General features: G+C 39.4%; 1 protein-coding gene across 6 annotated transcripts in view; it reads right to left on the bottom strand.

Moving 5' to 3' along the window:
- STIM2 (stromal interaction molecule 2) overlaps nucleotides 1-26,343 on the bottom strand; it is a 188,674-nt gene that overhangs the window by 139,165 nt on the left and 23,166 nt on the right. The window contains exon 1 of one of the 6 annotated variants that reach the window (XM_055588209.1): nucleotides 25,991-26,253. The exons of 4 other annotated variants lie outside the window; for them this stretch is intronic. Coding sequence is in view for 1 of the 2 variants with exons in the window: in XM_055588207.1 (XP_055444182.1) it covers nucleotides 25,904-25,931 (28 nt within the window). In the remaining variant the exon portion in view is untranslated. Of the gene's footprint in view, nucleotides 1-25,903; nucleotides 25,947-25,990; nucleotides 26,254-26,343 lie in introns of those variants that run through there. One more of the 6 variants, XM_055588207.1, reaches the window with a different exon arrangement.

The following is a 26,343-nucleotide window of genomic DNA, read 5'->3' as shown; positions in this document are numbered from 1 at the left end:
ATACTGGAGCGGGTTGCCATTTCCTTCTCCTGGGGATATTCCCAATCCAGGGATCAAACCCACATCTCCTGCACTGCAGGCAGACTCTACGGAGGCTAAATAAATACATATATACATAAAAAAGTGAAAGTGAAAAATGCTCAGTTGTATCCAACTCTTTGCGACCCCATGGACTATACAGTCCGTGGAATTCTCCAGGCCAGAATACTGGAGTGGGTAGCCTTTCCCTTCTCCAGGGGATCTTCCCAACCCAGGGATCAAACCCCGGTTTCCCGGACTGCAGGCAGATTCTTTACCAGCTGAACCACAAGGGAAGCCAAGGATACAGGAGTGGGTGGCCTCTCCCTTCTCCAGCAGGTCTTCCCGACTCAAAAATTGAACCAGGGTCTCCAGCAATGCAGGCGGATTCTTTGCCAACTGAGCTATCACGGAAGCCTAATAACTCCTAAAATAAAAATACGGAATTTTTCACTTTTAACTACTAGCTTATCACTACAGAAAGACACTACTTTAACCTTACAGTCTTCAAAGAACTGAAAACTAAACTACCTAGGAACTTTTCCCACAAAGAAAAATCCAAGCCCAGTTGTTTTCATTTTTGAGTTTTAACAATAATCAAGGAAAAAGGAATCCTACTTTTAACACAAAAAGAAAACAGAAACTTCCTTAACTCATTTTATGAGGACAGCTTAACACTAGTACCAAAGCCAAGAAAACAGTACTAAAACTGAAAATTACAATCCAGCCTCACTTAAAACATAAAAATCTAAAAATATTAGCAAATTAAACAAACTACAGAAAAGGGATAATAATACATCATGACAAACCAGAGTTTATACCAGGGATGGAAGACTGGTTGAACATTCAGTTCAGTTCAGTCGCTCAGTAGTGTCTGACTCTTTGTGACCCCATGGACAGCAGCACGCCAGGCCTCCCTGTCCATCACCAACTCCCGGAGTCCACGCAAACCCATGTCCATTGAGTCGGTGATGCCATCCAACCATCTCATCCTCTGTTGTCCCCTTCTCCTCCTGCCTTCAATCTTTCCCAGCATCAGGGTCTTTTCAAATGAATCAGTTCTTTGCATCAGGTGGCCAAAGTATTGGAGTTTCAGTTTCAACACCAGTCCTTCCAATGAACACCCAGGACTGATGTCCTTTAGGATGGACTGGTTGGATCTCCTTGCAGTCCAAGGGACTCTCAAGAGTCTCCTCCAACACCACAGCTCAAAAGCATCAATGCTTCGGCACTCACCTTTCTTTATAGTCCAACTCTCACATCCACGCATGACTACTAGAAAAACCATAGCTTTGACGAGACGGACATTTGTTGGCAAAGTATATCTCTGCTTTTCAATATGCTGTCTAGGTTGGTCATAACTTTCCTTCCAAGGAGTAAGCATCTTTTAATTTATGGCTGCGGTCACCATCTGCAGTGATTTTGGAGCCCATAAAAATAAAGCCTGCCACTGTTTCCACTGTTTCTCCATCTATTTCCCATGAAGTGATGGGACCAGATGCCATGATCTTAGTCGTCTAAATGTTGAGTTTTAAGCCAACTTTTTCATTCTCCTCTTCCACTTTCATCAAGAGGCTCTTCAGTTCTTCTTCACTTTCTGCTATAAGGGTGGTGTCATCTGCATATCTGAGGTTATTGATATTTCTCCCGGCAGTCTTGATTCCAGCTTGTGCTTCATCCAGTCCAGCATTTCTCATGATGTACTCTGCATATAAGTTAAACAAGCAGGGTGACAATATACAGCCTTAACATACTCCTTTTCCTATTTGGAACCAGGCTGCTGTTCCATGTCCAGTTCTAACTGTTGCTTCCTGACCTGCATACAGGTTTCTCAAGAGGCAGGTCAGATGGTCTGGTGTTCCCAATCCTTGAAGAATTTTTCACAGTCTATTGTGATCCACACAGTCAAAGGCTTTGGCATAGTCAATAAAGCAGAAATAGATGTTTTTCTGTAACTCTCTTGCTTCTTCCATGATCCAGTGGATGTTGGCAATTTGATCTCTGGTTCCCCTGCCTTTCTAAAACCAGCTTGAACATCTGGAAGTTCACAGTTTACATACTATTGAAGTCTGGCTTAGAGAATTTTGAGCATTACTTTACTAGCGTGTGAGATGAGTGCAATTGTGTGGTAGTTTGAGCATTCTTTGGCATTGCCTTTCTTTGGGATTGGAATGAAAACTGACCTTTTCCAGTCCTGTGGCCACTGATGAGTTTTCCAAATTTGCTGGCATAGTGAGTTCAGCACTTTCACAGCAACATCTTCTGGGATTTGAAATAGCTCAACTGAAATTCCATCACCTCCGCTAGCTTTGTTCGTAGTGATGCTTTCTAAGGCCCACTTTGACTTCACATTCCAGGATGCCAGGCTCTAGGTGAGTGATCAAACCACTGTGATTATCTGGATCGTGAAGATCTTTTTTGTACAGTTCTTCTGTGTATTCTTGCCACCTCTTCTTAATATCTTCCTCTTCTGTTAGATACTCCAGGTCCAAGGTCAGTAGCAGCCCTAAGGAGATAACCCACATCCAATGAAAGGAGCAGCGGCTGAGCTTTGCTGGAGCATTGTGAAGAGATACCCCACATCCAAGGTAAGAGAATCCCCAGTAAGACAGGAGGCACTGAAAGAGGGCATCAGAGGGCAGACAGACTGAAACCACAGTCATAGAAAACTAACCAAGCTAATCACACGGACCACAGCCTTGTCTAACTCAAGGAAACAGCCATGCCATGTAGGGACACCCAAGATGGATGGGTCACGTTGGAGAGTTCTGACAAAATGTGGTCCACTGGAGAAGGTTGAACATTAATGAAAATCAATTAATATATTAACATTAACAGATTAAAGGCAGAAAACTCATAGAATCACAAATACAGTAAAACATTTCACAAAATTAGACACTAGTACATGATAAAATGAATAGGTATATAAGGGAACATCCTTAATCAGATAAAGAATCTATAGCAAAACACATTCTTAATAATAAAATATTCAAAATGTTGCCCCTGATGTAAGGAATAACAGAAGGGTTATATTATCCATTTCTATTCAAACAATAATAGAGTATTATACTACCACAGTAAGGAACAAAAAAATGGTATAAAGATGTGAAAAGCAGAATAAAAAACTTGTAATTATAAATCTAAAAATAAATTTAAATGAACAAGAACTTAGCCAGGTTCCTGGATTAAAAGGATCAGTGTACAAAAATCAATTGCACTTCTAAACATCTATGGTTAGAAAGTGAAATTTTAAAGAAAATGTCATTGAAAAGTATAAAATACTTTTTTAAAAAACTACAAATTCAAAATGACACAAAGAAAATGACAGGAAGGGAAACACCTCATTGGTGTCTTCTGTAGATGACTTGGACAACAAGTCATTACTCTGAGAACTGATAATTAAAGAGGAGTGGGGGGAATTGAGCATTTTTTTTACTACCTTTCCTGTATGAATGTATTTCATGAAAATCAAAAAGTTGATAAAAGTTTTCAACAATCCAGCAAACAAATGCAAAAACAACTGAATTGGAAAATCATCACTTTGTAACCCTAAATGAAATACTGGCAAGAGTCCTCAATGGAAGCCATAACCATTAAGTAAAAGATAAATGAGAAGTGCTTAAATGGAGGCATGAGGCTGACAATGCCTGAACTGATCGAACTTAGCAGTCTGAAAAGCGGAACAATCAAACATTATGTGTCTTGTGATGTGATACAATGGGGAATACGCCATAGCCCTTTGAAGTACTCTTGTCTAAAAATCTGAACCTGTATCTAACGAATACACTAAATTTTACTGTCAATTTAGAGGAAACTGGGGATAAGACAAGTTAACTAACACAAAGAGAAAGAAATCAGCCAAATCCAAATTGGTCTAGAAGACAAATGACCCATCTTTTCCAACAAATCTAATGCTTGAGGGGAAAAAAGCAAGGAGAGTGATCAAAAAAGAATACATAACTAAATGATCTTACTTGAATTCTGATTCAGACTCACCATTTTTAAAAATACATCTTTCAAACAGAAAAATGTAAACATGGACTAAGTATTAGGTATTAGATATATATTATACATTACTGACATATCCTAAGTATATACTAACTACTAATATATACTATTACTAATATATAATAGGTATACACTAATACAATTAGGTATTAGTATTAGATACTAAGACAAGTGAAATGACATGAAACTTACATACCTGATTTGCTTTGACATACTCAAAAGAACAAAATGCAATAACTGCTGAAACTCGATAATAGGGATTCATTATACTACTGTCTCCACTTTATTTTAAAAGATCCACAGTGAAAAACAACCAAAATCCAGTTAGAAAATGAGCAAAGACAAGAACACAGAGATGGCAGATAAACACATGAAAAAGTGTTGAACCCTGTTAGCAATTAGAAAAAGGCAAATTAAAATCACAATGGGATACCACCATACATCTATTAGGACACTCAAAATAAAAAATACCAATAGAACTAAATACTGGCAAGGATGCAGAGAAACTGTATCACTTATCCTTTGCTGCTGAGAATGTAAAATTGAACTCTGGAAATCAGTACAGAAATCACTCTGAAAATCAGTCTGGCAGTTTCTTAAAAAGTTAAACACATACTTGTCATATAGTCCATCAACTGCATTGCTGCTAAGTCGCTTCAGCCATGTCCAACTCTGTGCGACCCCATAGACGGCAGCCCACCAAGCTCCCCATCGCTGAGATTCTCCAGGCAAGAACACTGGAGTGGGTTGCCATTTCCTTCTCCAATGCACGAAAGTGAAAATGAAGTTGCTCAGTCATGTCTGACTCTTCATGACCCCATGGACTGCAGCCTACCAGGCTCCTCTGCCCGTGGGATGTTCCAGGCAAGAGTACTGAAGTGGGTTGCCATTGCCTTCTCCGGTCAACTGCATTCCTAGACACTTATTCTGGAGAAACAGAAACACATTTATACAAAATCCTGAACAGAAATATTTGTAGGAATTTTATTTGTTAACAGGGCCAAACGTATTTCCTTTAATGGGTATGAATGGCTAAACAAGCTGTGGTATATCCATACAGTGGAATACTACTCAGCCATAAAAAAGAAATCAACTATTGATACATTCAGCAATTTGACCTTTAAGGGTATTATGCTGAGTGAAGAGCATCAATCTCAGGAAATTACATAATCTAAATTTTCATTTATATAACATTCTTGTAATGACAAAAGTATAGAAGTGGAGAACAGAACAGCTGCCAGGGATTCAGAAGTAATGTGTTACTATATGCCTAGAGCACAAGGAAATTCCTTTCTGATGACAGAGCAGTTCTGTCTTGAATGAGATTGTTATTAAGAATCTATACATATAATTATGCACAAAGACATACCAAAATTTAAAAATTCATGACATAAAAACTGTTGAAACTGGAGTAAAGTCTGTAGTCTACTTATTCATACTATGCCAGTATCAGCTTCCTGAGTTTGATAATGTACTGTATTTATGTAAGGCATCACCACTGGGGAAATTTTTTCAATTTTTAGATTGGAAAATTCAGTTTATCAGAATGGATACAGAGAACCTCTTTGTAAAAATTTTGCAACTTGAGTCTATAGTTAGTTCAAAATAAAAGCACATTTTAAAAAAAGCTTTATGTGTGAACATAAATCATGTGTGAACAACAATCAAGGTATCATTTGATACGAGAAACTGGAAACTTCTTGTATGAGTCAGACTGTGACAGGCATAATTCTAAGCTGTCTCCCTGGTGTATACAACCTACATAATCCATTTCTCTCAAATGTGAGGAATTATGAATATGATGAGATATCCCTAGTGTGATTTGTTATATACCTGGCAGAAAAGATTTTGTAGATGTCTTTAAGGTTAAGTCAATCAGTTGACTTTTACTTCACTTTAAAAGAGATTTTATCCGGGGTAGGATAACCTCATCACATTAAAAAGGCCCATTTAAAAAAAAAAAAAAAAAAGGTCAAAAAGACACAACATGTAAAAAAGATTGACCTAGAAGGAGCAAACCATCATGCTGTGGAGAGAATAACAAAGGGCCAAAAGACATCAGGAGATCAAGGTCCTTGGTACTATAACCACAAGGACCTGAATTTTGCCAACACTGAATGAGCCTGGAAGAGGACTCCAAGCTCCAGGTGAGAATGTGGCCCAACAAACACCTTGATTTCAATCTTGGGAGACTGAGCAGAGACTCCAGTTAACCTACGCCAAGATACCTGACCAAGAGAAACTCTAAGATAATGAATTCACATGTTTTAAGTAGATGAGTTTGTAGTAATGCACTATGCAGCAATACAGATAATACACTGAGTTTGACAATTATTCCTCAAAAGTGATTAAAAAGACTATTACTTTGAGGAGTGGATAAAGCCTAAAATAGACTCACTTACTTTTTCAAACTAATTCAAAATTTGTCTGAACCTTAGGCCCTCATGTCCTAGCTGAAAGTTTCATAAGAATAAATTATCCAAGGAGTTACTTAGTTGGGATTACAACTTCAGTTGACCCTCTGAACAACAGAGCAAAATGAAGACTTAAACTGATGAAATTTGGTTAGAGTCAAATTTCTGTTTTGTTTTGTTTTTTTCACATTTCTCATACACAAAGGGTTTCCAAAACCCAATTTAAGGCCTAACTCTTGCCTTTTCCTACCCATGCTAAAAAATTTCAGGAAAAGAGAAAATTTACAAGTTCATGCTTCTTGAAATAAAAAAACAACCAACTCAAGACAACCGTGAATCCACAGTATTTGCTATTCTAAAGCAGGAGAACTGACAATTACATTTTTAAAATAGATACTAGAATATTTTTTTAAAAGAGGGAGAATGAAACAAAGTACCTAGGAATAATTACAACAACATGTAAGACCTCTAAGGAAAAAAACTATAAAGCTTTATGAGAGCCATTAAAAGAGAGATATATACCAAAATTTCAGATTGGAAGACTCAATGTTACAAAGAAGTCAACTATCTCCAAATCAATTTGCAATTCCAGTCAAAACCCAACAGTTTTTTTTTTCCCCCTAGAGCTGAACAAGCTGATTATAAAATGAATATGAATATGCAAAATGACAATGAATAGCCAGTTTGGGGGGAAAAAATGAGGAAACCTGCTATACTTAAGGTGACAGTAACTTAAAAAACTGTATTATCAAAGTAACAGACAAACAAATCAGTGGAAGAAATAAAGAGCTCAGAAACAGATCCACACATGTATATAGACACTTGATAAATGGCAGAATGAGCAATACAAATTGATGAGGAAAACTGAAACTTGTAAAATAAATGGTTCTGGAATTAGCTGAGGATCTACATTCAGAAAAAAAAAAAAAAGAAAATCAGACTGGATTCTCACAAAATACACAAAAATCAATTCTTGGCAAATTAAAATCCTCAACTGAAATACAAATTACACAGCTTTGAGAAGATAATGTAAGATTATATATCAGAGTGAGCAAGAATTTCTTAACTAAGACACAAAAAGCATTTAACAATAAAAGAAAAGCCCAGTTAATTTGACAATACTAACTATAAGAACTAATATTAAGCCCACCATAAGTAAATAAATAGACAAGCCATAAACTGAGAAGAAATACTGCAGTTGTAACCAAAGGATAGAAATACAAAGAATTACAAAATAGTTTGTAAAAAAGGATAGAAATATAAAGAATTCCAAAAACATTATTAAAAAAAAAACAACAACCCAATAGAAAAAAATAGAGAAGGCCTGAATAGACAATCTCCAAAAGAAGAAACTGAAATAACCGGCAATATGAAATAATGCTTAATTTTTCTGGTGTCTCAGACAGTAAAGAATCTACCTATAATGCAAGAGACCTAGGTTACATCCCTGGGTCAAGAAGTTCCCCTGGAGAAGGAAATGACAACCCACTCCAGTATTCTTGCCTGGAGAATTCCATGGACAGAGGAGCCTGGCAAGCAACTGTCCATGAGGTCACAAAGAGTCAGATAGGACTGAGCAACTAACATTCAACAGTAATGAACAAATTAAATACACAAAGAGATACCATTTTTCACATCCACCCCAGAAACTTTTTTTTAAGTGTATATAATACCAATATTGGTGATGCTGGGAAAATAAACTAACATTTCCTCTTTGGGCAAATAATTAGGTATTAACAAGTAAAGATGATACTATCTGACTCAGCAAACTCCTTGATTACATCACCCTGAAAAACTCACATAGATGTAAATAAGAGGATATTCACAGAAGCACTGCTCGCAAAAGGGCAGAAACTGGAAAGAAAAAATGTTCATTTAAAAAGTTAAACTGTGGAGTATTCACACCTGGAATATAATACAGAAATAAAATGAAGTTACATAGAATAAAATGAACAAAATATACTTCTCAGCACTGGCAAGAGAGACAAAAGGTACATGATTCTATACATACTTCAAGACAAAACTAATATTACTTAACAAAAGGAAGAAAATTATTACCATGGAAGTCATCTGTACATGTGTGTGCACATATATACTTGTTCTGTTTCTCTAAAGAACCCTACCTGATACTGACCTGGGTATCAAAAGTAGTTCTATAAGAACAGATGCTTAAACATGAGCTTTCTGAATTTGTTCTGGGGTTTATGAAATTGGTTCTCTACTCTGATTAAATTTAAAGGTACTAATGACTCCATTTCCAGTGGACAGGCAAAGAAGGCACTGCCAATCCATAGAGTGACACAGCAAAAGAGATGTACAGAAAAAGATATATAACCACTGGATACTCTTAATCAAATACTTACAGAAATCAAGGTTCTAGGTGAACATGCAACTGATACTTTACAACACGTGTCAAACTAAAAATTACAATGAGATTAGCGGGTGACTCCTGTGCTGGGTAAAATAGGGAAGTAAAAGGATAAGCTCAGCATTTCACATGCCTAGCTCAAATGCTATATAAATGACCTACAAGTTTCTTGTCTTCCCTGAAAGAAACTCTTATCTACTGAAGCCTCAGAGCTGAGATTTCTGTAAACCAAACCCAGAGTCATCCGGTGAGTGGCTGAATTCCAACACAAATTGAATTCTCAACCTCACAAGATATTGTCTTTTAAAGGGCACTGGCTAGGAAGAAATGGGGCCTTGCAAACTGGAGTGACAACATGTACACAAATCTCAATGAAGCTGAGGACACTGAACCTCCAAATTTTGCTGGGTCTTCTTTGCTATAAGACACAGACCCTTGACAGAGGTGAACCCTGGTTTGCATGAAGACTCTGTAATAACTTCCCCTTAGGTAGGTGCCTTGCCAGACACAGCTAATTCTCTTCAGGATCTAGAGAGACCCTTTCCTTCCAGACCCAAAAGCCCCAACTGGCCCTTGGCCCTGAAAGGTGTGATACAAGGAGTGACCTCTACGTCTACACCCCTAGTATTACAATTCAAACACATGTGTACCTGTGGCGGATTCATTTTGATATTTGGCAAAACTAATACAGTTATGTAAAGTCTAAAAATAAAATAAAATTAAAAAAAAAAAAAAAAAGAACAGTATGATTTTTCCAATTTATACAGATAAAAACCTGAGTAATACATGTGGGATTTAATATTATGGATGTGGGCTAATATGGACATGACAAACTTGTATGAGGAGAATTTGTTGTTATGAGACTAACCAAATGGCTCTTCTAGATTCAATATTGTACCTCAAGGGGCTGGATAGAAAAGGCTCTGGTTTCAATGGGATAAAACATGTACTAAAAGGAAGTATACACTAACAGAACTTGAAATGCCAGGACTGCCTCAATATAATATGGTTCAGTTCAGTTCAGTCACTCAGTCGTGTCTTTGCAACCCCATGGACTGCAGCACGCCAGGCCTCCCTGTCCATCACCAACTCCCAGAGTCCACCCAAACCCATGTCCATTGAGTCGGTGATGCCACCCAACCATCTCATCCACTGTCGTTCCCTTCTCCTCCTGCCTTCAATCTTTCCCAGCATCAGGGTCTTTTCATATGAGTCAGTTATTCGCATCAGATGGCCAAAGTATTGGAGCTTCAGCTTCAACATCAGTCCTTCCAATGAACACCCAGGACTTTTCTCCTTTAGGATGGACTGATTGGATGTCCTTGCAGTCCAAGGGACTCTCAAGAGTCTTCTCCAACACCACAGTTCAAAGGCATCAATTCTTCAGCACTCAGCTTTCTTTATAGTCCAACTCTCACATCCATACATGACTACTAGAAAAATTACAGCCTGGACTAGACGGACCTTTGCTGGCAAAGTAATGTCTCTGCTTTTTAATATGCTGTCTACGTTGGTCATAACTTTTCTTTCAAGGGGTAAGAGTCTTTTAATTACATGGCTGCAGTCACCATCTGCAGTGATTTTGGAGCCCAGAAAAATAAAGTCTGACACTGTTTCCCCATCTATTTGCCACGAAGTGATGGGACTGGATGCCATGATCTTAGTTTTCTGAATATTGAGCTTTAAGCCAACTTTTTCACTCTCTTCTTTCACTTTCATCAAGAGGCTTTTTAGTTCTTCTTCACTTATTGCCATAAGGGTGGTATCATCTGCATATATGAGGTCATTAATATTTCTCCCTGCAGTCTTGATTCCAGCTTGTGCTTCATCCAGTCCAGCGTTTCTCATGATGTACTCTGCATAGAAGTTAAATAAGCAGGGTGACAATATACAGCCTTAATGTACTCCTTTTTCAATTTGGAACCAGTCTGTTGTTCCATGTCCAGTTCTAACTGTTGCTTCCTGACCTGCATACAGGTTTCTCAAGAGGCAGGTCAGATGGTCTTGTATTCCCATCTCTTTCAGAATTTTCCACAGTTTATTGTGATCCACAGAGTCAAAGGCTTTGGCATAGTCAATAAAGCAGAAATAGATGTTTTTCTGGAACTCTTGCTTTTTCCATGATCCAATGGATGTTGGCAATTTGATCTCTGGTTCCTCTGCCTTTTCTAAAACAAGCTTGAACATCTGGAAGTTCACAGTTCACGTGTTGCTGAAGCCTGGCTTGGAGAATTTTAAGCATCACTTTATTAGCGTGTGAGATGAGTACAATTGTGTGGAAGTTTGAGCATTCTGTGGCATTGCCTTTGGGATTGGACTGAAAACTGACCTTTTCCAGTCCTGTGGCCACTGCTGAGTTTTCCAAATTTGCTGGCATATTGAGTGCAGCACTTTCACAGCATCATCTTTCAGGATTTGAAATAGCTCAACTGGTAGAATAATAATAATATGGTAGAATACCAATATAATGTAGAAGGTGGTATTCAAAGGCTGTGAGAACCTGAAACATTTAAAATGGTTTATCATGTAAAACATACTGAACCACCCCAGGACAGTCCAGAAGACATACCTTTCTGGACAACTGTCAGAAATAAATGTGTGAGGTGAGCCTCAGCATCACTAAAGAACTCCATGGTTGCTCTTCTCTGCAGGTCAGAAATTACAGTGGGAACTTCCACCACTGAACTGGGCTCCCCAAATGCAATGGGCAAAAGTGTATCCTGGGAGGCAGGGGCCTAGACAGTATTTAATCACCAAAGACAAAGTGGACTTGGTTACCACAATGCACAGCAGGGTGAAAACAGAAATCACAATAGTCTGACTCAGAAAACTGTATATGGCCTTTGCCAGTTGATCATGGTACCTGTAAAAGAGAAACATATCAGCTGTCTACTAAATTCTTATTTGATCCATATGCGCAAAAGAGTTCTAGGTCAAGTGAACACAAGACTAACTTGAATTACCAAAATAGAGTCAAGGCCCTCCCAGCTTACAGACTTAGAACCTCATGGCTGAAGGGGAGAATAGGTCCCCTTGAGGAAAAACCTTCCTACACAGCAAAAATTTCATTCTATTTATCTTTGTCCCAGCCATTCCCAAAAGGATCCACAGCCTTTTAGCAAGATGACTATGCACTGGGGTAAGAACAAAGAAAAGGAAAGAAGAAAGAAGGCAAAGGGAATTCCAGCTTAAAGAAAATTTAAAAAAAAAAAAAAAATACTTCATATTTATCACTTGTTAACTCTTTAAAAATTACCCCAGTGGTTTATAAGGGCTTCCTCAGTGGCTCAGTGGTAAAGAATCCGCCTGCCAATGCAGGAGATACTGGTTCAATCCGTGATCCAGGAAGATTTCCTGGAGAAAGAAATGGCAACCTCCAGTTGTCTTGCCTGGGAAATCCCATGGAGCCTGGCAGGCTATAGTCCATTCTATCACAAGAGTCAAATACAACTTAGAGACTAAGCAACAGCAATGGCTTATAAAGAAAAAAGAGGCAATAACCACTTGAAGGACTATTATTAGTACTGCCAGACACAGTTATGCATTTCATATTCTTGGAAGAAGACACTGTGTTCCCCATTTCACAGGTAGGTATAAGAAGGGCCTAGCATACCCTGCAAGTCTAATAAGCAGCAGAACCGCGATTCTAACTCATACTGGCCTGACTGTAAAGCCTGGATACTTACCACAGACTATAATTACTGAAATAGGCATATGTATAAATTTTTAAGTGTGTTCATGACATAATGAATACAGTTTGAAACAGATAAGTAAACCATGAACCAAATAACAAGCAACTAATAGAGTGAACAAGCAAAATAATATTGAGCATTTACTTAGTACATTTATCTCTCTACCGCCTTTTCAGAATTGAAAAAACTCCAATTATATGATCAAGCAAAATAACTTCAGGTTAGGTAGCAGAGACAATGATGTAAGTTCAAGAGAATTTAAAAGATCATCCAAATCAAGAAAGAAAAGTCAAAAATCTAATAAACTACCAAAGGAATACTGGTTAAAGTATGGATAAATAAAAAAGATGAGGTATTTGTAATTACACCACCGCAGAAGAGGAAAGCTAAAAATCAGAAACAACAGAAATGAAAGCAATATCAACAAAAAGAGTAATGGGAAAAACTACAATAGACTATGTTTTAAAGGGATCAAGGACATAGAGAACAGTAAAAAAAAAAAAAAAAAAGTTTATTTGGCTTGTATTAATGCTAATATACAACATTTGAAAAACTACAAAGTTTGTTGCAATCTCTTAATTCCTTCAGTTATGTAATTTCACTTCACTTCACTTTCACTTTTCACTTTCATGCATTGGAGAAGGAAATGGCAACCCACTTCAATGTTCTTGCCTGGAGAATCCCAGGGCTGGGGAAGCCTGGTGGGCTGCCATCTATGTGGTCGCACAGAGTTGGACACTACTGAAGCGACTTAGCAGCAGCAGCAGCAGCAGAAGCTTTCATGTTTTTACATCACAATATTATGTTACATGAACTTGATTTTGAGGGCGGGAGAACAGAAAGGCTTTCACTGCATTTAGTATCTGCATATAGAACCACCTATAGCACTCCCTGGAGAAGGCAATGGCAACCCACTCCAGTACTCTTGCCTGGAAAATCCCAGGGACGGAGGAGCCTGGTAGGCTGCGGTCCATGGGGTCGGTAAGAGTCAGACACGACTGAGCGAATTCACTTTCACTTTTCACTTTCATGCATTGGAGAAGGAAATGGCAACCCACTCCAGTGTTTTTGCCTGGAGAATCCCAGGGACAGTGGAGCCTGGTGGGCTGCCGTCTATGGGGTTGCACAGAGTCGGACACGACTGAAGCCACTTAGCAGCAGCAGCAGCAACACAGCACCCCCCACCAACTCCACAGCTAGCACTGGAGCGCCACCACTCCCTCCCACAAGGACAAAAGCCTCCTAACTGGTCTCGCTGCTCCCTGAGACTAGGATCTTCTACAGTCTCATCTCAATGAAGTAACTAAAGGGATGCTTTTAAGACACAAATTAGACCATGTCACAACTTTCCTCAAATCCTGCAGTGGTCCCCATCTCACAGAAAAACCAACACCCCTACATCAATCTATAAGACTCTAAACATTCTAGATTTATCTACCTCTCCAACTTAATCTCTTACTCCTCTCTCTATATCTTACTCCACCCACCAGTCCAGAGATCTCCTTGGAAGTTCCTGCAACATCCAAACACACTCCATCCACTTCAGGGCCCATGGTATCTGCTGTTCCCTCCACCTAAGTAGGACTCACATCACTCTGTCCCTCTCTTCCCTCTTTTCAAATGTCACCCAAGCTTTCTCTGACCACTGTATACAAAACAGCAAATACACTTAGACTTTGCCCTGGCATTCTTAATTCCCTGTACTTAATTTTCCTCCAAAGAATTTAATACTGCTTGACTTAATATTTAGTTTTCAACATTAAGAAAACTAAAATCATGGCATCTGGTCCCATCACTTCATGGCAAATAGATGGGGAAATAACAGAAACAGTAAGAGACTTTATTCTTGGGGGCTCCAAAATCTCTGCAGATGGTTGACAGCAGCCATGAAATTAAAAGATGCTTGTTCCTTGGAAGAAAAACTATGACCAACCTAGACAGCTTATTAAAAAGCAGAGACATTAGTTTGCCAACAAAAGTCTGTCTAGTCAAAGCTATGGTTTTTCCAGTAGTCATGTATGGATGTGAGAGTTGAACTATACAGAAAGCTGAGTGCCTAAGAACAGATGCGTTTGAACTGTGGTGTTGGAGAAGACTCTTGAGAGTCCCTTGGACTGCAAGGAGATCCAACCAGTCCATCCTAAAGGAAATCAGTCCTGAATATTCATTGGAAGGACTGATCCTGAAGGTGAAACTCCAATACTTTGGCCATCTGATGTGAAGAACTGACTCACTGGAAAAGACCCTGATGCTGGGAAAGATTGAAGGCAGGAGGAGAAGTGGACGACAGAGGATGAGATGGTTGGATGACATCATTGACTCAATGGACTTGAGTTTGAGTAAGCTCCGGGAGTTGGTAGTAGATACGGAAGCCTGGCATGCTGCAATCCATGGGGTCACAAAGAGTCGGACACAACTGAGCAACTGAACTGAACTGAACTGACTTAATACACACTTGTTTGTCTACTTCTTTACTATGTCTTACCCACTTAAAGGTAAGCTCATTGTTTTATTCTCTTTTATTCTTTGCTCTAGAGCCTAGAACAATGTCTATAAATGCTCAATAAATATGTTGATTTAATACATTAGCCTTAAATTAAAATTTAAAACAATCTTCTCAATTATGTGAATATGCTGTTAGATAATAAAAGTTTTAAGCAGGAAAATCTGATATACTTTCCTAGCTCTCCTTCCACTCTTCCACACTTCTTACGATTTGGTTTCACAATGAACATAAAAAGAAAGCGAATGTTCCACCTGTCATATTTTTCTTCTTTTCCACTTAACCACAAATTATGAGCTTTCAATGTCCCAACTTCCTTATTTGATAAATAAGAGGAACTGGCCCATGGTAATCAGTTTCCAAAAATCTAGCATCTGAAAATCAGGTATGAAGCAAAGTTCACACAAATTTTTCAATAAATTATCATGAAATCTCTCAGTACTTAGGATAAGTCAACACTGTAACATATATATATATATATATTACATGTATGTACACCCTATCTATAATCTGAGGTGATAATTTTAGCTACATTCTCATAATGCAAGTAACAGTGAACCTTACCAATTTTGCACTTCTCTGCTCCTAAACTCCTTAGTCTTATAAGCAGAATTATATGAAAGCTTCCTTCTGATTTCACCTAGGCAAAACACAGATAAACCTGAAAAACTACAAATATATCCTCAGAAATGAAAAAGATATCAGAAATATCACACGGTAAAAACTACAGCCTGTACTCAGAGGACCCCTTACACTACCAATAGTTATGGCAACTCAAGCTTTTAGACACCCATCTTCCAGCCTTTGTTGTTGTTGTTCAGTCGGTAAGTCACGTTCGACTCTTTGCAACCTCGTGGACTGTAACTCCTCTGTCCTCTACTCCCCGAGTTTGCTCAGATTCAGGTTTGTCCTAACTCCCAGAATTTGCTCAGATTCATGTCCACTGAGTCAGTGAACCATCTCACCTTCTGCCACTCCTTTCTCCTTTTGCATTCCAGCCTAAGCAGCTAACAAAAAAAAAACAAACAAAAAGCTTATGAAGAAATAAATACTACAGCAGTTCAAAGCCATGAAAGATAAAGTTGAACAAATCTATACAAATCAACAGTCCTGAAAAATACCTGTGCTTCTGCGTGAGCACTAACAATGTGCCTGTTGATTTACATTCAGTACAAGGCAGAGAAGTAACAAATTTGAGAAATAATCTGCTTCCAAAACACTTGAAATAAAGGAAGTTTATAATTCAAAAGAGTTAAAGTGCAATTAATTATTCAAGAATCAAAAGAGGATTGATTAAGGATATGAGTGCTGTTGGTAGAATCCTGTCTCTACCATTTAGCAGCCCTGTGAATGTTTTCTTTTTTACTTATTTATTTATGTCTGTGCTGGATCTTCATTGCTGTTTGGGCTTTTCTCCAGTTGGAGTGAGCGGGGGCTACTCTCTAACTGTGGTGCACAGGCCTCTCTTGCCGCGGAGCACAGACTCTAGAGTGTGCAGCTTCAGCAGTTGCGGCTCCCAGGCTCCAAAGCACAGGCTTTAGCAGTTGTGGCACACGGGCTTAGTTGCTCCGTTGCATGTGGGATTTTCCCTGACCAGGGATTGAACCTGTGGCTTCTACATTTGCCGGGAAATTCTTTGCCACTGAGCCACCAGGGAAGCCCTATGAATGGTTTTCTAACCTCTCTGGGCCTCTATTACGTCACCTGTGAAATGGAGCTCTACCTCGCAATCCTGCAGTGAAGACTAAATGAAGTACCCTATGCAGAGCATTCAGAACTACACCTGACACACAGTGCATGCTCAATAAATCCTGGCTTTTCACTCGAGTGGCATACTTAATCTTCCAATGATGCTAAATAAACAGGGTGTTTCCACCACAGTCAAATGACAGATGGGGGCTAGAATACAACAAAAAGCCCCTTCTTAAAACAGCATGCACTGTACTTTCTAAAAAGCTATAATTAGTCGTGTCCGACTCTTTGTGACCCCATGGACTATAGCCCGCCAGGCTCCTCTGTCCATGCAGATTCTCCAGGTAAGAATACTGGAGTGGGTTACCATTTCCTTCTCCAGGGGATCTTCCCAACCCAGGGATTGAACCCAGGTCTCCTGCATTGCAGGCAGATTCTTTACCACCTGAGCCACCAGGGAAGCCCAAGAATACTGGAGTGGGTAACCTATGTCTTCTGCAGGGGATCTTCCTGACCTAGGAATCGAACCGGGGTCTCCTGCACTGGAAGCAGATTCTTTACCAGCTGAGCTATCAGTGAAGCCCTTCTGAAACACAGGATCATTAATTATTAGCTTTCCTTGTATTTGAGTTTCCTAAAGAAGCTGGGATAGTAGCAACAAATCACACTCCAGTCCCATTCCAGTCCTTTTTTAATTCTCTACTCCAAATAGCTTTAAGATGCATCATCACAGAAAGAAACAACAGGAATTACACATGGAGGAAACCAGAACTGAAAGAGACACGTGTACCCCAATGTTCATCGCAGCACTGTTTATAATAGCCAGGACATGGAAGCAACCTAGATGCCCATCAGCAGACTTCCCTGGTGGCTCAGACGGTAAAGCATCTGTCTACAATGCGGGAGACCGGGGTTCAACCCCTGGGTCAGGAAGATCCCCTGGAGAAGGAAATGGCAATCCACTCCAGTACTATTGCCTGGAAAAATGGAAAAGAAAGCTGTGGTACATATACACAATGGAGTATTACTCAACCATTAAAAAGAATACATTTGAATCAGTTCTAATGAAGTGGATGAAACTGGAGCCTATTATACAGGGTGAAGTGAGCCGGAAAGAAAAAACCAATACAGTATAATAACACATATATATGGAATTTAGAAAGATGGTAACGATAACCCTGTATGCGAGACAGCAAAAGAGACAAAGATGTATAGAACAGTCTTTTGGACTCTATGGGAGAGGGCAAGGGTGGGATGATTTGGGAGAATGGCATTGAAACATGTATAATATCGTTATGTGAAACGAATCACCAGTCCAGGTTTGATGCATGATACAGGATGCTCGGGGCTGGTGCACTGGGATGACCCAGAGGGATGGGATGGGGAGGAAGATGAGAGGGGGGGTTCAGGATGGGGAACACATGTACACCCGTGGCAGATTCATGTCAATGTATGGCAAAACCAATACAATATTATAAAGTAATTAGCCTGGCAGTCTTATGGACTCTGTGGGAGAGGGAGAGGGTGGGAAGATTTGGGAGAATGGCATTGAAACATGTAAAATATCATGTATGAAATGAGTTGCCAGTCCAGGTTCGATGCACGATACTGGATGCTTGGGGCTGGTGCACTGGGACGACCCAGAGGGATGGAATGGGGAGGGAGGAGGGAAGAGGGTTCAGGATGGGGAACACATGTATACCTGTGGCGGATTCATTTTGATATTTGGCAAATCTAATACAGTTATGTAAAGTTTAAAAATAAAATAAAATTTAAAAAATAAAAAAAATTAAAAAAATAAAGTAATTAGCCTCCAATTAAAATAAATAAATTTATATTATTTTTAAAAAAGGAATTGAAAGTAATACTAACAGCTAACACTTTATAAAAGTCACTATGTGGCAAACACTATGTCAAACATTTTTCCTATACTGCTCTCATTTATTCAAAACAATTCCACTAAATAAAATGACACAAGCCCATTTTATTTTTATTCATCCTAATTAAAACAGCCTGCTGCTGCTGCTAAGTCGCTTCAGTCGTGTCCGACTCTGTGCGACCCCACAGACGGCAGCCCACCAGGCTCCCCCGTCCCTGGGATTCTCCAGGCAAGAACACTGGAGTGGGTTGCCATTTCCTTCTCCAACGCATGAGAGTGAAAGGTGAAAGTGAAGTCGCTCAGTCGTGTCCGACTCTTAGTGACCCCATGGACTGTAGCCCACCAGGCTCCTCCATCCATGGGATTTTCCAGGCAAGAGTACTGGAATGGAGTGCCATTGCCTTCTCCTAAGTCCATTTTATTTCAGAGCCCATGTTATTACATTTATCTCCTTCACTTTACTCTCACAATTATTTTTATATATACCTCTGTTAATTACAGTGTCTCATAGTTATATCCACTCTTCCTCACTAGGTTATAAATACCTCAACTCCTCATTCCCAGGGCTCTCCTGGTAGCTCACCTGTAAATAATACACCTGAAATGCAGGAGACATGGATTCAATTCCTGGGTCAGGATGATCCCCTGGAGAAGGGATAGCCTACCAACTCCAGTACTTTTGGGCTCCCCTGGTAGCTCAGCTGGTAAAGAATCCACCTGGGTTCAATTCCTGGGGTGGGATGATCCCCTGGAGAAGGCAAAGGCTACCCACTCCAGTATTCTGGCCTGCAGAATTCCATGGACTGTGTAGTCCATGGGGTCACAAAGAGTCAGACACGACTGAGTGACTTTCACTTTCCCCATTCCCAGAGCTGGTACAGAGAACAGCACAAAGAAGGGACTGGGGGGTGCTCTCCAGGAACTGGCTCATTACAAGGTGAGAAGCTGTAACTCTTAAGCCCAACTGCATGTAAGTGAACTCCACAGCAGCACCTTTTCTTCCAGAGGAATATAAAGAACTCAGGTATCTCATCCCATTATCCCAATCCCACTGGAGATACAGTAAGGCTTTTGGTTCACTGAGAAGGCAATCCATTTGCCAATTGCTAATTCAGGTGACAATCTGATAATCCTATTTAAACAACTACTTTTCAGAGAATAAGATAAATCCTGAGGATCCATCTGATGGGCATCCACTATGAAATTACCAACATCCTATCAAAAGACACAATCTTGCAGATTTATATGACTCACCATAAGGCGAGAGTATTCCAGTATCCCACATGCTGCTTGCTTTCTTCAATTATAAAAAGAGCATTATTTGATAAAACATTAAGTCTTCTTCCAAAAAAATTAACAAATGTAGCAGGAAGTTTTCATTTTAAATTAAAGTTTAAAATTTTTTTCATACCCTATTTTAAGTATACAATTCCATTTCCACTACAGCTTGGTTACAGAGAACAAACCTGCTCAAGAGTTTTGCTCACCACAATGTAACTTACTGCATATGTTCGGAATCTGAGACAATGTCTTAACACATGCTCATACAACTCACACCTGTGTTTGAACAATATGGTCTTCCCAGACATCATGACACTCCCTCTATTTCCCAAGGGAAAAAAACAGCTATTTACTGAATGCCATAACATACTATACAGCACAGGAATATACATGCTGTGTGTGTGTAAAATTTAATCCTTAATGTGACCTAAGATAGAAATCATCATCTCCTTTTCTCCCCAAGAAAGAAACTGAGGCACCGAAACTTCAAATCAGTAAATGGGACACAATTAAAATGCAGGTTTACATTACTGTAAATGCTAGCTTTTCCTTTATTCCAAGCCTGTCTTTACTTCCTACCCTCCCTGTTTCTCACTCTGCAATTTTCTCTCATCACCAGTTCCCATGGTGAAAGAGACACACAGTTCCCAGACTTACATATTCTATTTCAAGCCATAAAAAGAGATGAATAACACAAACTTCAGACTATGCAATGAGGTACTATGGACATTACCACCTGGAGAAAAGTCAACAATCAAGGGGAATTTGCAACAGAAAATAAAGGCAATCAACATTTATAATATTTATGGTAACTTACTGGTAAGAGTCTTCTCTGGTGTTGTTGGAAGAGGGTGTTTGTTATGACCAGTGCATCCCAAATCCTAAAAGATGATGCTGTGAAAGTGCTGCACTCAATATGCCAGCAAATTTGGAAAACTCAGCAGTGGCCACAGGACTAGAAAAGGTCAGTTTTCATTCCAATCCCAAAGAAAGGCAATGCCAAAGAATGCTCAAACTACCACACAATCACACTCATCTCACACGCTAGGAAAGTAAGGCTCAAAATTCTCCAAGCCAGGCTTCAGCAATATGTGAATCGTGAACTTCCTGATGTTCAAGCTGGTTTTAGAAAAGGCAGAGGAACCAGAGTTTAAATTGCCAACATCTGCCAGATCATGGAAAAAGCAAGAGAGTTTCAGAAAAACATCTATTTCTGCTTTATTGACTATGCCAAAGCCTTTGACTCTGTGGATCACAATAAACTGTGGAAAATTCTGAAAGAGATGGGAATACCAGAACACCTGATCTGCCTCTTGAGAAATCTGTATGCAGGTCAGGAAGCAACAGTTAGAACTGGACATGGAACAACAGACTGGTTCCAAATAGGAAAAGGAGTTCGTCAAGGCTGTATATTGTCACCCTGTTTATTTAACTTACATGCAGAGTACATCATGAGAAACACTGGACTGGAAGAAACACAAGCTGGAATCAAGATTGCTGGGAGAAATATCAATAACCTCAGATATGCAGATGACACCACCCTTATGGCAGAAAGTGAAGAGGAACTCAAAAGCCTCTTGATGAAAGTCAAAGTGGAGAGTGAAAAAGTTGGCTTCAAGCTCAACATTCAGAAAACGAAGATCATGGCATCCAGTCCCACCACTTCATGGGAAATAGATGGGGAAACAGTGGAAACAGTGTCAGACTTTATTTTTTGGGGCTCCAAAATCACTGCAGATGGTGACTGCAGCCATGAAATTAAAAGACACTTACTCCTTGGAAGGAAAGTTATGACCAACCTAGATAGCGTATTGAAAAGCAGAGACATTACTTTGCCAACAAAGGTTCTAGTCAAGGCTATGGTTTTTCCTCTGGTCATGTATGGATGTGAAGAGTTGGACTGTGAAGAAGGCTGAGCGCCAAAGAATTGATGCAAAAATTTTGAACTGTGGTGTTGGAGAAGACTCTTGAGAGTCCCTTGGACTGCAAGGAGATCCAACCAGTCCATTCTGAAGGAGATCAGCCCTGGGATTTCTTTGGAAGGAATGATGCTAAAGCTGAAACTCCAGTACTTTGGCCACCTCATGCAAAGAGTTAACTCATTGGAAAAGACTCTGATGCTAGGAGGGATTGGGGGCAGGAGGAGAAGGGGACGCCAGAGGATGAGGTGGCTGGATGGCATCACTGACTCTATGGACGTGAGTCTCAGTGAACTCCGGGAGTTGGTGATGGACAGGGAGGCCTGGCGTGCTGCGATTCATGGAGTCGCAAAGAGTCGGACACGACTGAGCGACTGATCTGGTCTTACTGGTAAGAAATTTAAGTTGTTAAATTCAAGAAATTCAAGAAACTAAATTGCTGGATTAAATGTGAATTAAGAGGGGAAAAAAACTACCAAGAGCTCAAACGTCAACAAAATTGGAGAAAAGAAGCATAAATAATCTATGGGAAAGCTCAGCCTTTTTAACATCACACTGTTACAAAAATCACAATAATGGAATGTCAGGAAAGAATCAAGCTTCATCCTCTCATTAGTTTAAGACATTTGAATCAGTTCTAATAAGGTGGATGAAACTGGAGCCTATTATACAGAGTGAAGTAAGCCAGAAAGAAAAACACCAATACAGTATACTAACGCATATATATGGAATTTAGAAAGATGGTAACAATAACCCTGTGTACGAGACAGCAAAAGAGACACTGATGTATAGAACAGTCTTATGGACTCTGTGGGAGAGGGAGAGGGTGGGAAGATTTGGGAGAATGGCATTGAAACATGTAAAATTTCATGTATGAAACGAGTTGCCAGTCCAGGTTCAATGCACGATACTGGATGCTTGGGGCTAGTGCACTGGGACTGCCCAGAGGGATGGTATGGGGAGGGAGGAGGGAGGAGGGTTCAGGATGGAGAACACATGTATACCTGTGGCGGATTCATTTTGATATTTGGCAAAACTAACACAATTTTGTAAAGTTTAAAAATAAAATTAAAAAAAAAAAAAAGAGAGATCTGCTGTCAGGACCACTCTAATCCACCCCAGCCCTCACAAGGGATAAAGTGTTAAACATACACCGTGGGGGAACATTCAAACTCTAGTAATTATAGAAATGAAACATGATATTTCACCCCAAACAGCAAAGATTCTTTTTCACTGCAAACACCAATCAGTTCAATTCAGTTCAGTCCCTCAGTCGTGTCCGACTCTTTGGGACCTGATGGACTGCAGCACGCCAGGCTTCCCTGTCCATCACCAACTCCCAGAACTTAAACTCATGTCTATCAAGTCAGTGATGCCATCCATCCATCTCATCCTCTGTCGACCCCTTCTCCTCCTGCCTTCAATCTTTCCCAGCATCAGCGTTTTTTCCAATGAGTCAGTTCTTCGGATCTGGTAGCCAAAGTATTGGAGTTTCAGAAAACACCAATGGGCACTCAAAAACACAATCCTTCCAAAATGCAATTTGGCAGTAATATATGCATTAGGCAAAAATATGCCAGTAATTACTGCCAGTAATACATATTTTTTAAATCTTAAAACATTCATACCTTTTAATCTAATAGTATGCCTTTGGGAACTCACCCTTAATGCCCAAAATGCCAAAATGCTTTATGCACATAAATGTTTGTAACAATATTTTTAATGGAAAAACTGAAGAGAGTCTACTTAAAAATGGGAAACTATCCGACAATAAGAACAAGCAAATATATCTTCTATTTCATTTAACAGTTAGGAAAAGCTCAGAATATGTTAAGACTTTTAAAAGCAAGATGCAAAATTGCATCTAAAAGAATTGCAACTATATATATACAGTAACTCCGTATATTTAAAAAGAACAATAACAAAGTGGTTCTGAGGGTGAAATTTATTTTCTTTGCTACACTTGTCTCAAGTTCATAATAAAAAAAAACTGTATTAAAAGAAGAATGAAAACTGAGATAATACAGCACCCATTTTAAGTATCATAAGATCTAAATAGAAAGGAAATTATTACTGAATGTTTAAATTAGCATATACAGTTACAAAAATACATTAAACATTTCCCTTAGCTTAATTCTACTTTGGCTTTCTAGCGTCAGAAAGGGAAAAGATCAAAATACAGAAAAAGACTTATGCACAAAAGGCATGAATCATGACATTCATCTTCCAGAAAGTTTTATAGATTACCAACAACATATTAGACACTACTTAGGATACAAATAAGACAGACAAGGGTCCAATTCTTTAGAAACTTACATTTCTATGGGCAAGTACAGACTGCAAATTAATAAATATATTAAGATATAATTTCTAGTTATAAGTGTATCAAACTATTAAGTGATTTGTGTATATACTGAAGAGAGGAAGGAAACAGGCTGATCCTACAGGTGGTCACGGAAAAAGAAACAAAACAAAACACTAAAGTCAGCCATGCAAAAAGCTGATGATCCAGGCTGGATGCCTGAGACAGGGTGCTCAGGGCTGGTGCACTGATGACCCTGGGGGATGGGATGGGGAGGAGAGGTTCTGGATGGGGAACACATGTGCGCCCGTGGCTGACTGTAATGTATGGCAAAAACCACTACAATATTGTAATTAGCCTCCGATTAAAATAAAACTTAAAAAAAAAAGCTGATGAGGAACAGGCAGAAAACCTCAGGTACTAAGACTCAGAAACAGGGAAAGAGTTTGGCATATTTAGCAGCAGAAAGGAAATCAGAACAAGCAGGGATTTGCAGGCCAGGGTAAAAAGTTGCTATTTTATTGTAATTACAAAGGAAAGCCACTGAAATGGGAAGGAAATGATCTTATGTGCATTTTTACAGGCTTCAGAGAGGAGAGACTGTCGAAGGTTAACAGCAATAAACAGAAGTTAGGAAGCTACTGCAGGAACCCCAGCGAGGGGTAATGATGGCCTGGACTAGAATGACGGCAATGGGAATAGAGAAAAGTAGAGAAACTCAAAACTTATGTGGGTAGTCAGAACCTATAGTATTACTGACAGATGGTCAGGATGTGGGAAATGAGAAATCAGAACAATCAAGTACAGCTCCTAGAAGTCTGGCTGAATCATTATTTACAAAACTAAAACTTAACAGCGTGTTTCTAATAGAGGAAGAGTTAAGTATATTATGAAAGACTCCATCAGATAAACATTACTAATGTTTGTGGAAGGTTTGCTTTCTCTTACTATCCAGAGGCAGTAGGCATGATTCTTAACTATTTGAGCCTTGAGTTTCCTAAAATTAATTACTCAATATTTCCTCAAACAATTACTACTACTACTACAAAAAAAATCCTCAAATAATTACTACTACAAAAAAAAAAAAAAAAAAACTACTGCTGTTATAGAGCTGTTGGAAAATTAAATGTGAACCTATAAAAAGCACTTAACATAATGACTATGCTCAATAAGTTAAAGTTGCCAGAAGTCACAGTAATGACTCTGCACCCAGAATAAAGAAGGTAGTCAATAAATATTTTATAGATAAACAGACAGGCAGATAAAAGAAATGGTGAAACAGGAATTTAAACCCAGGTCATCTGACTCAAACTCTACAAAACCATACAGTCTATACCACAGGTGAGCAATGAAGAATAAAACCTGTAACAACTGTTAGATTGTGAAATCAACTAAGGAGAATGGATGGAATCCTCATTAGAGACTTTTTGGTACAAATTACACAACAGTCCAAGGCCCAGAGGGCTAAGTATAATACACAGTCAAGTGGATTAACTATAGAATAACTGGCAATTTCTGAATCACAAAATTAACTGAAACACTTCCTGGCTTTTCAGTAAGTACCTTACTTCAGTAATGTTGATGACTCAACCTGAAGACACTGCACAAGACTAGGAATTTAGTTAGACCATGAGGGTCTGGACAGCAAAAAATTATCAATAGGAAGTCAGGACAGAGAGAGGGAAGACAAGTGAGTACCAGGATAAGAGAACAGAATCCAAAACCTGGAAGGAAAGAATTAGCACAGATGCACAGATACATATACCAAAAACCACTATTAGTCAGAGTCTGAGAGATAAGCATAGACTGGGAGAAGTAGGTATCTACCAGCAGGATAGTTGAGAAATCCTCCCATCCCCAGGGCCCAGGCAGATTCACTGCTCCTAAGACAGAGCAGTAGTAAAATCACACTACCTTAAGAGAAAGACAAGAAACCCACTTGGCCCAGGATCCCATGCTGCAACCAAGCAGTAAGCTATCACGGGGCAAAAGAGAGGAAGCTCTCTCTAGCCTAAGTACTCCCTCAGACACAAGACAGAGTTTAGCTTCCACTAGGAGAAAGGGGAGAAGACTTAGAAAGACCCACTACCAAGGCCCAGGCTCACAAGCCCTACCTAAAGCTGAAGGGCCCTCAGGAGAATCAAGAACTCCTCCATTCCTACCGCAAACCCAGCACACACAGAGGGCCCCCTCTACAGCACAGTCGTGCTGCAGACAGTTGCCAGTGAAGCAGAACATTATTCAGGCCACACAGAACACCAAGTAAC

This window comes from Bubalus kerabau, chromosome 7 (assembly GCF_029407905.1).
Source record: "Bubalus kerabau isolate K-KA32 ecotype Philippines breed swamp buffalo chromosome 7, PCC_UOA_SB_1v2, whole genome shotgun sequence".
NCBI lineage: Eukaryota > Metazoa > Chordata > Mammalia > Artiodactyla > Bovidae > Bubalus > Bubalus kerabau.
The sequence above is the reverse complement of the archived record's forward strand: the minus strand, read 5'-3'. Positions and strand labels throughout refer to the sequence as shown.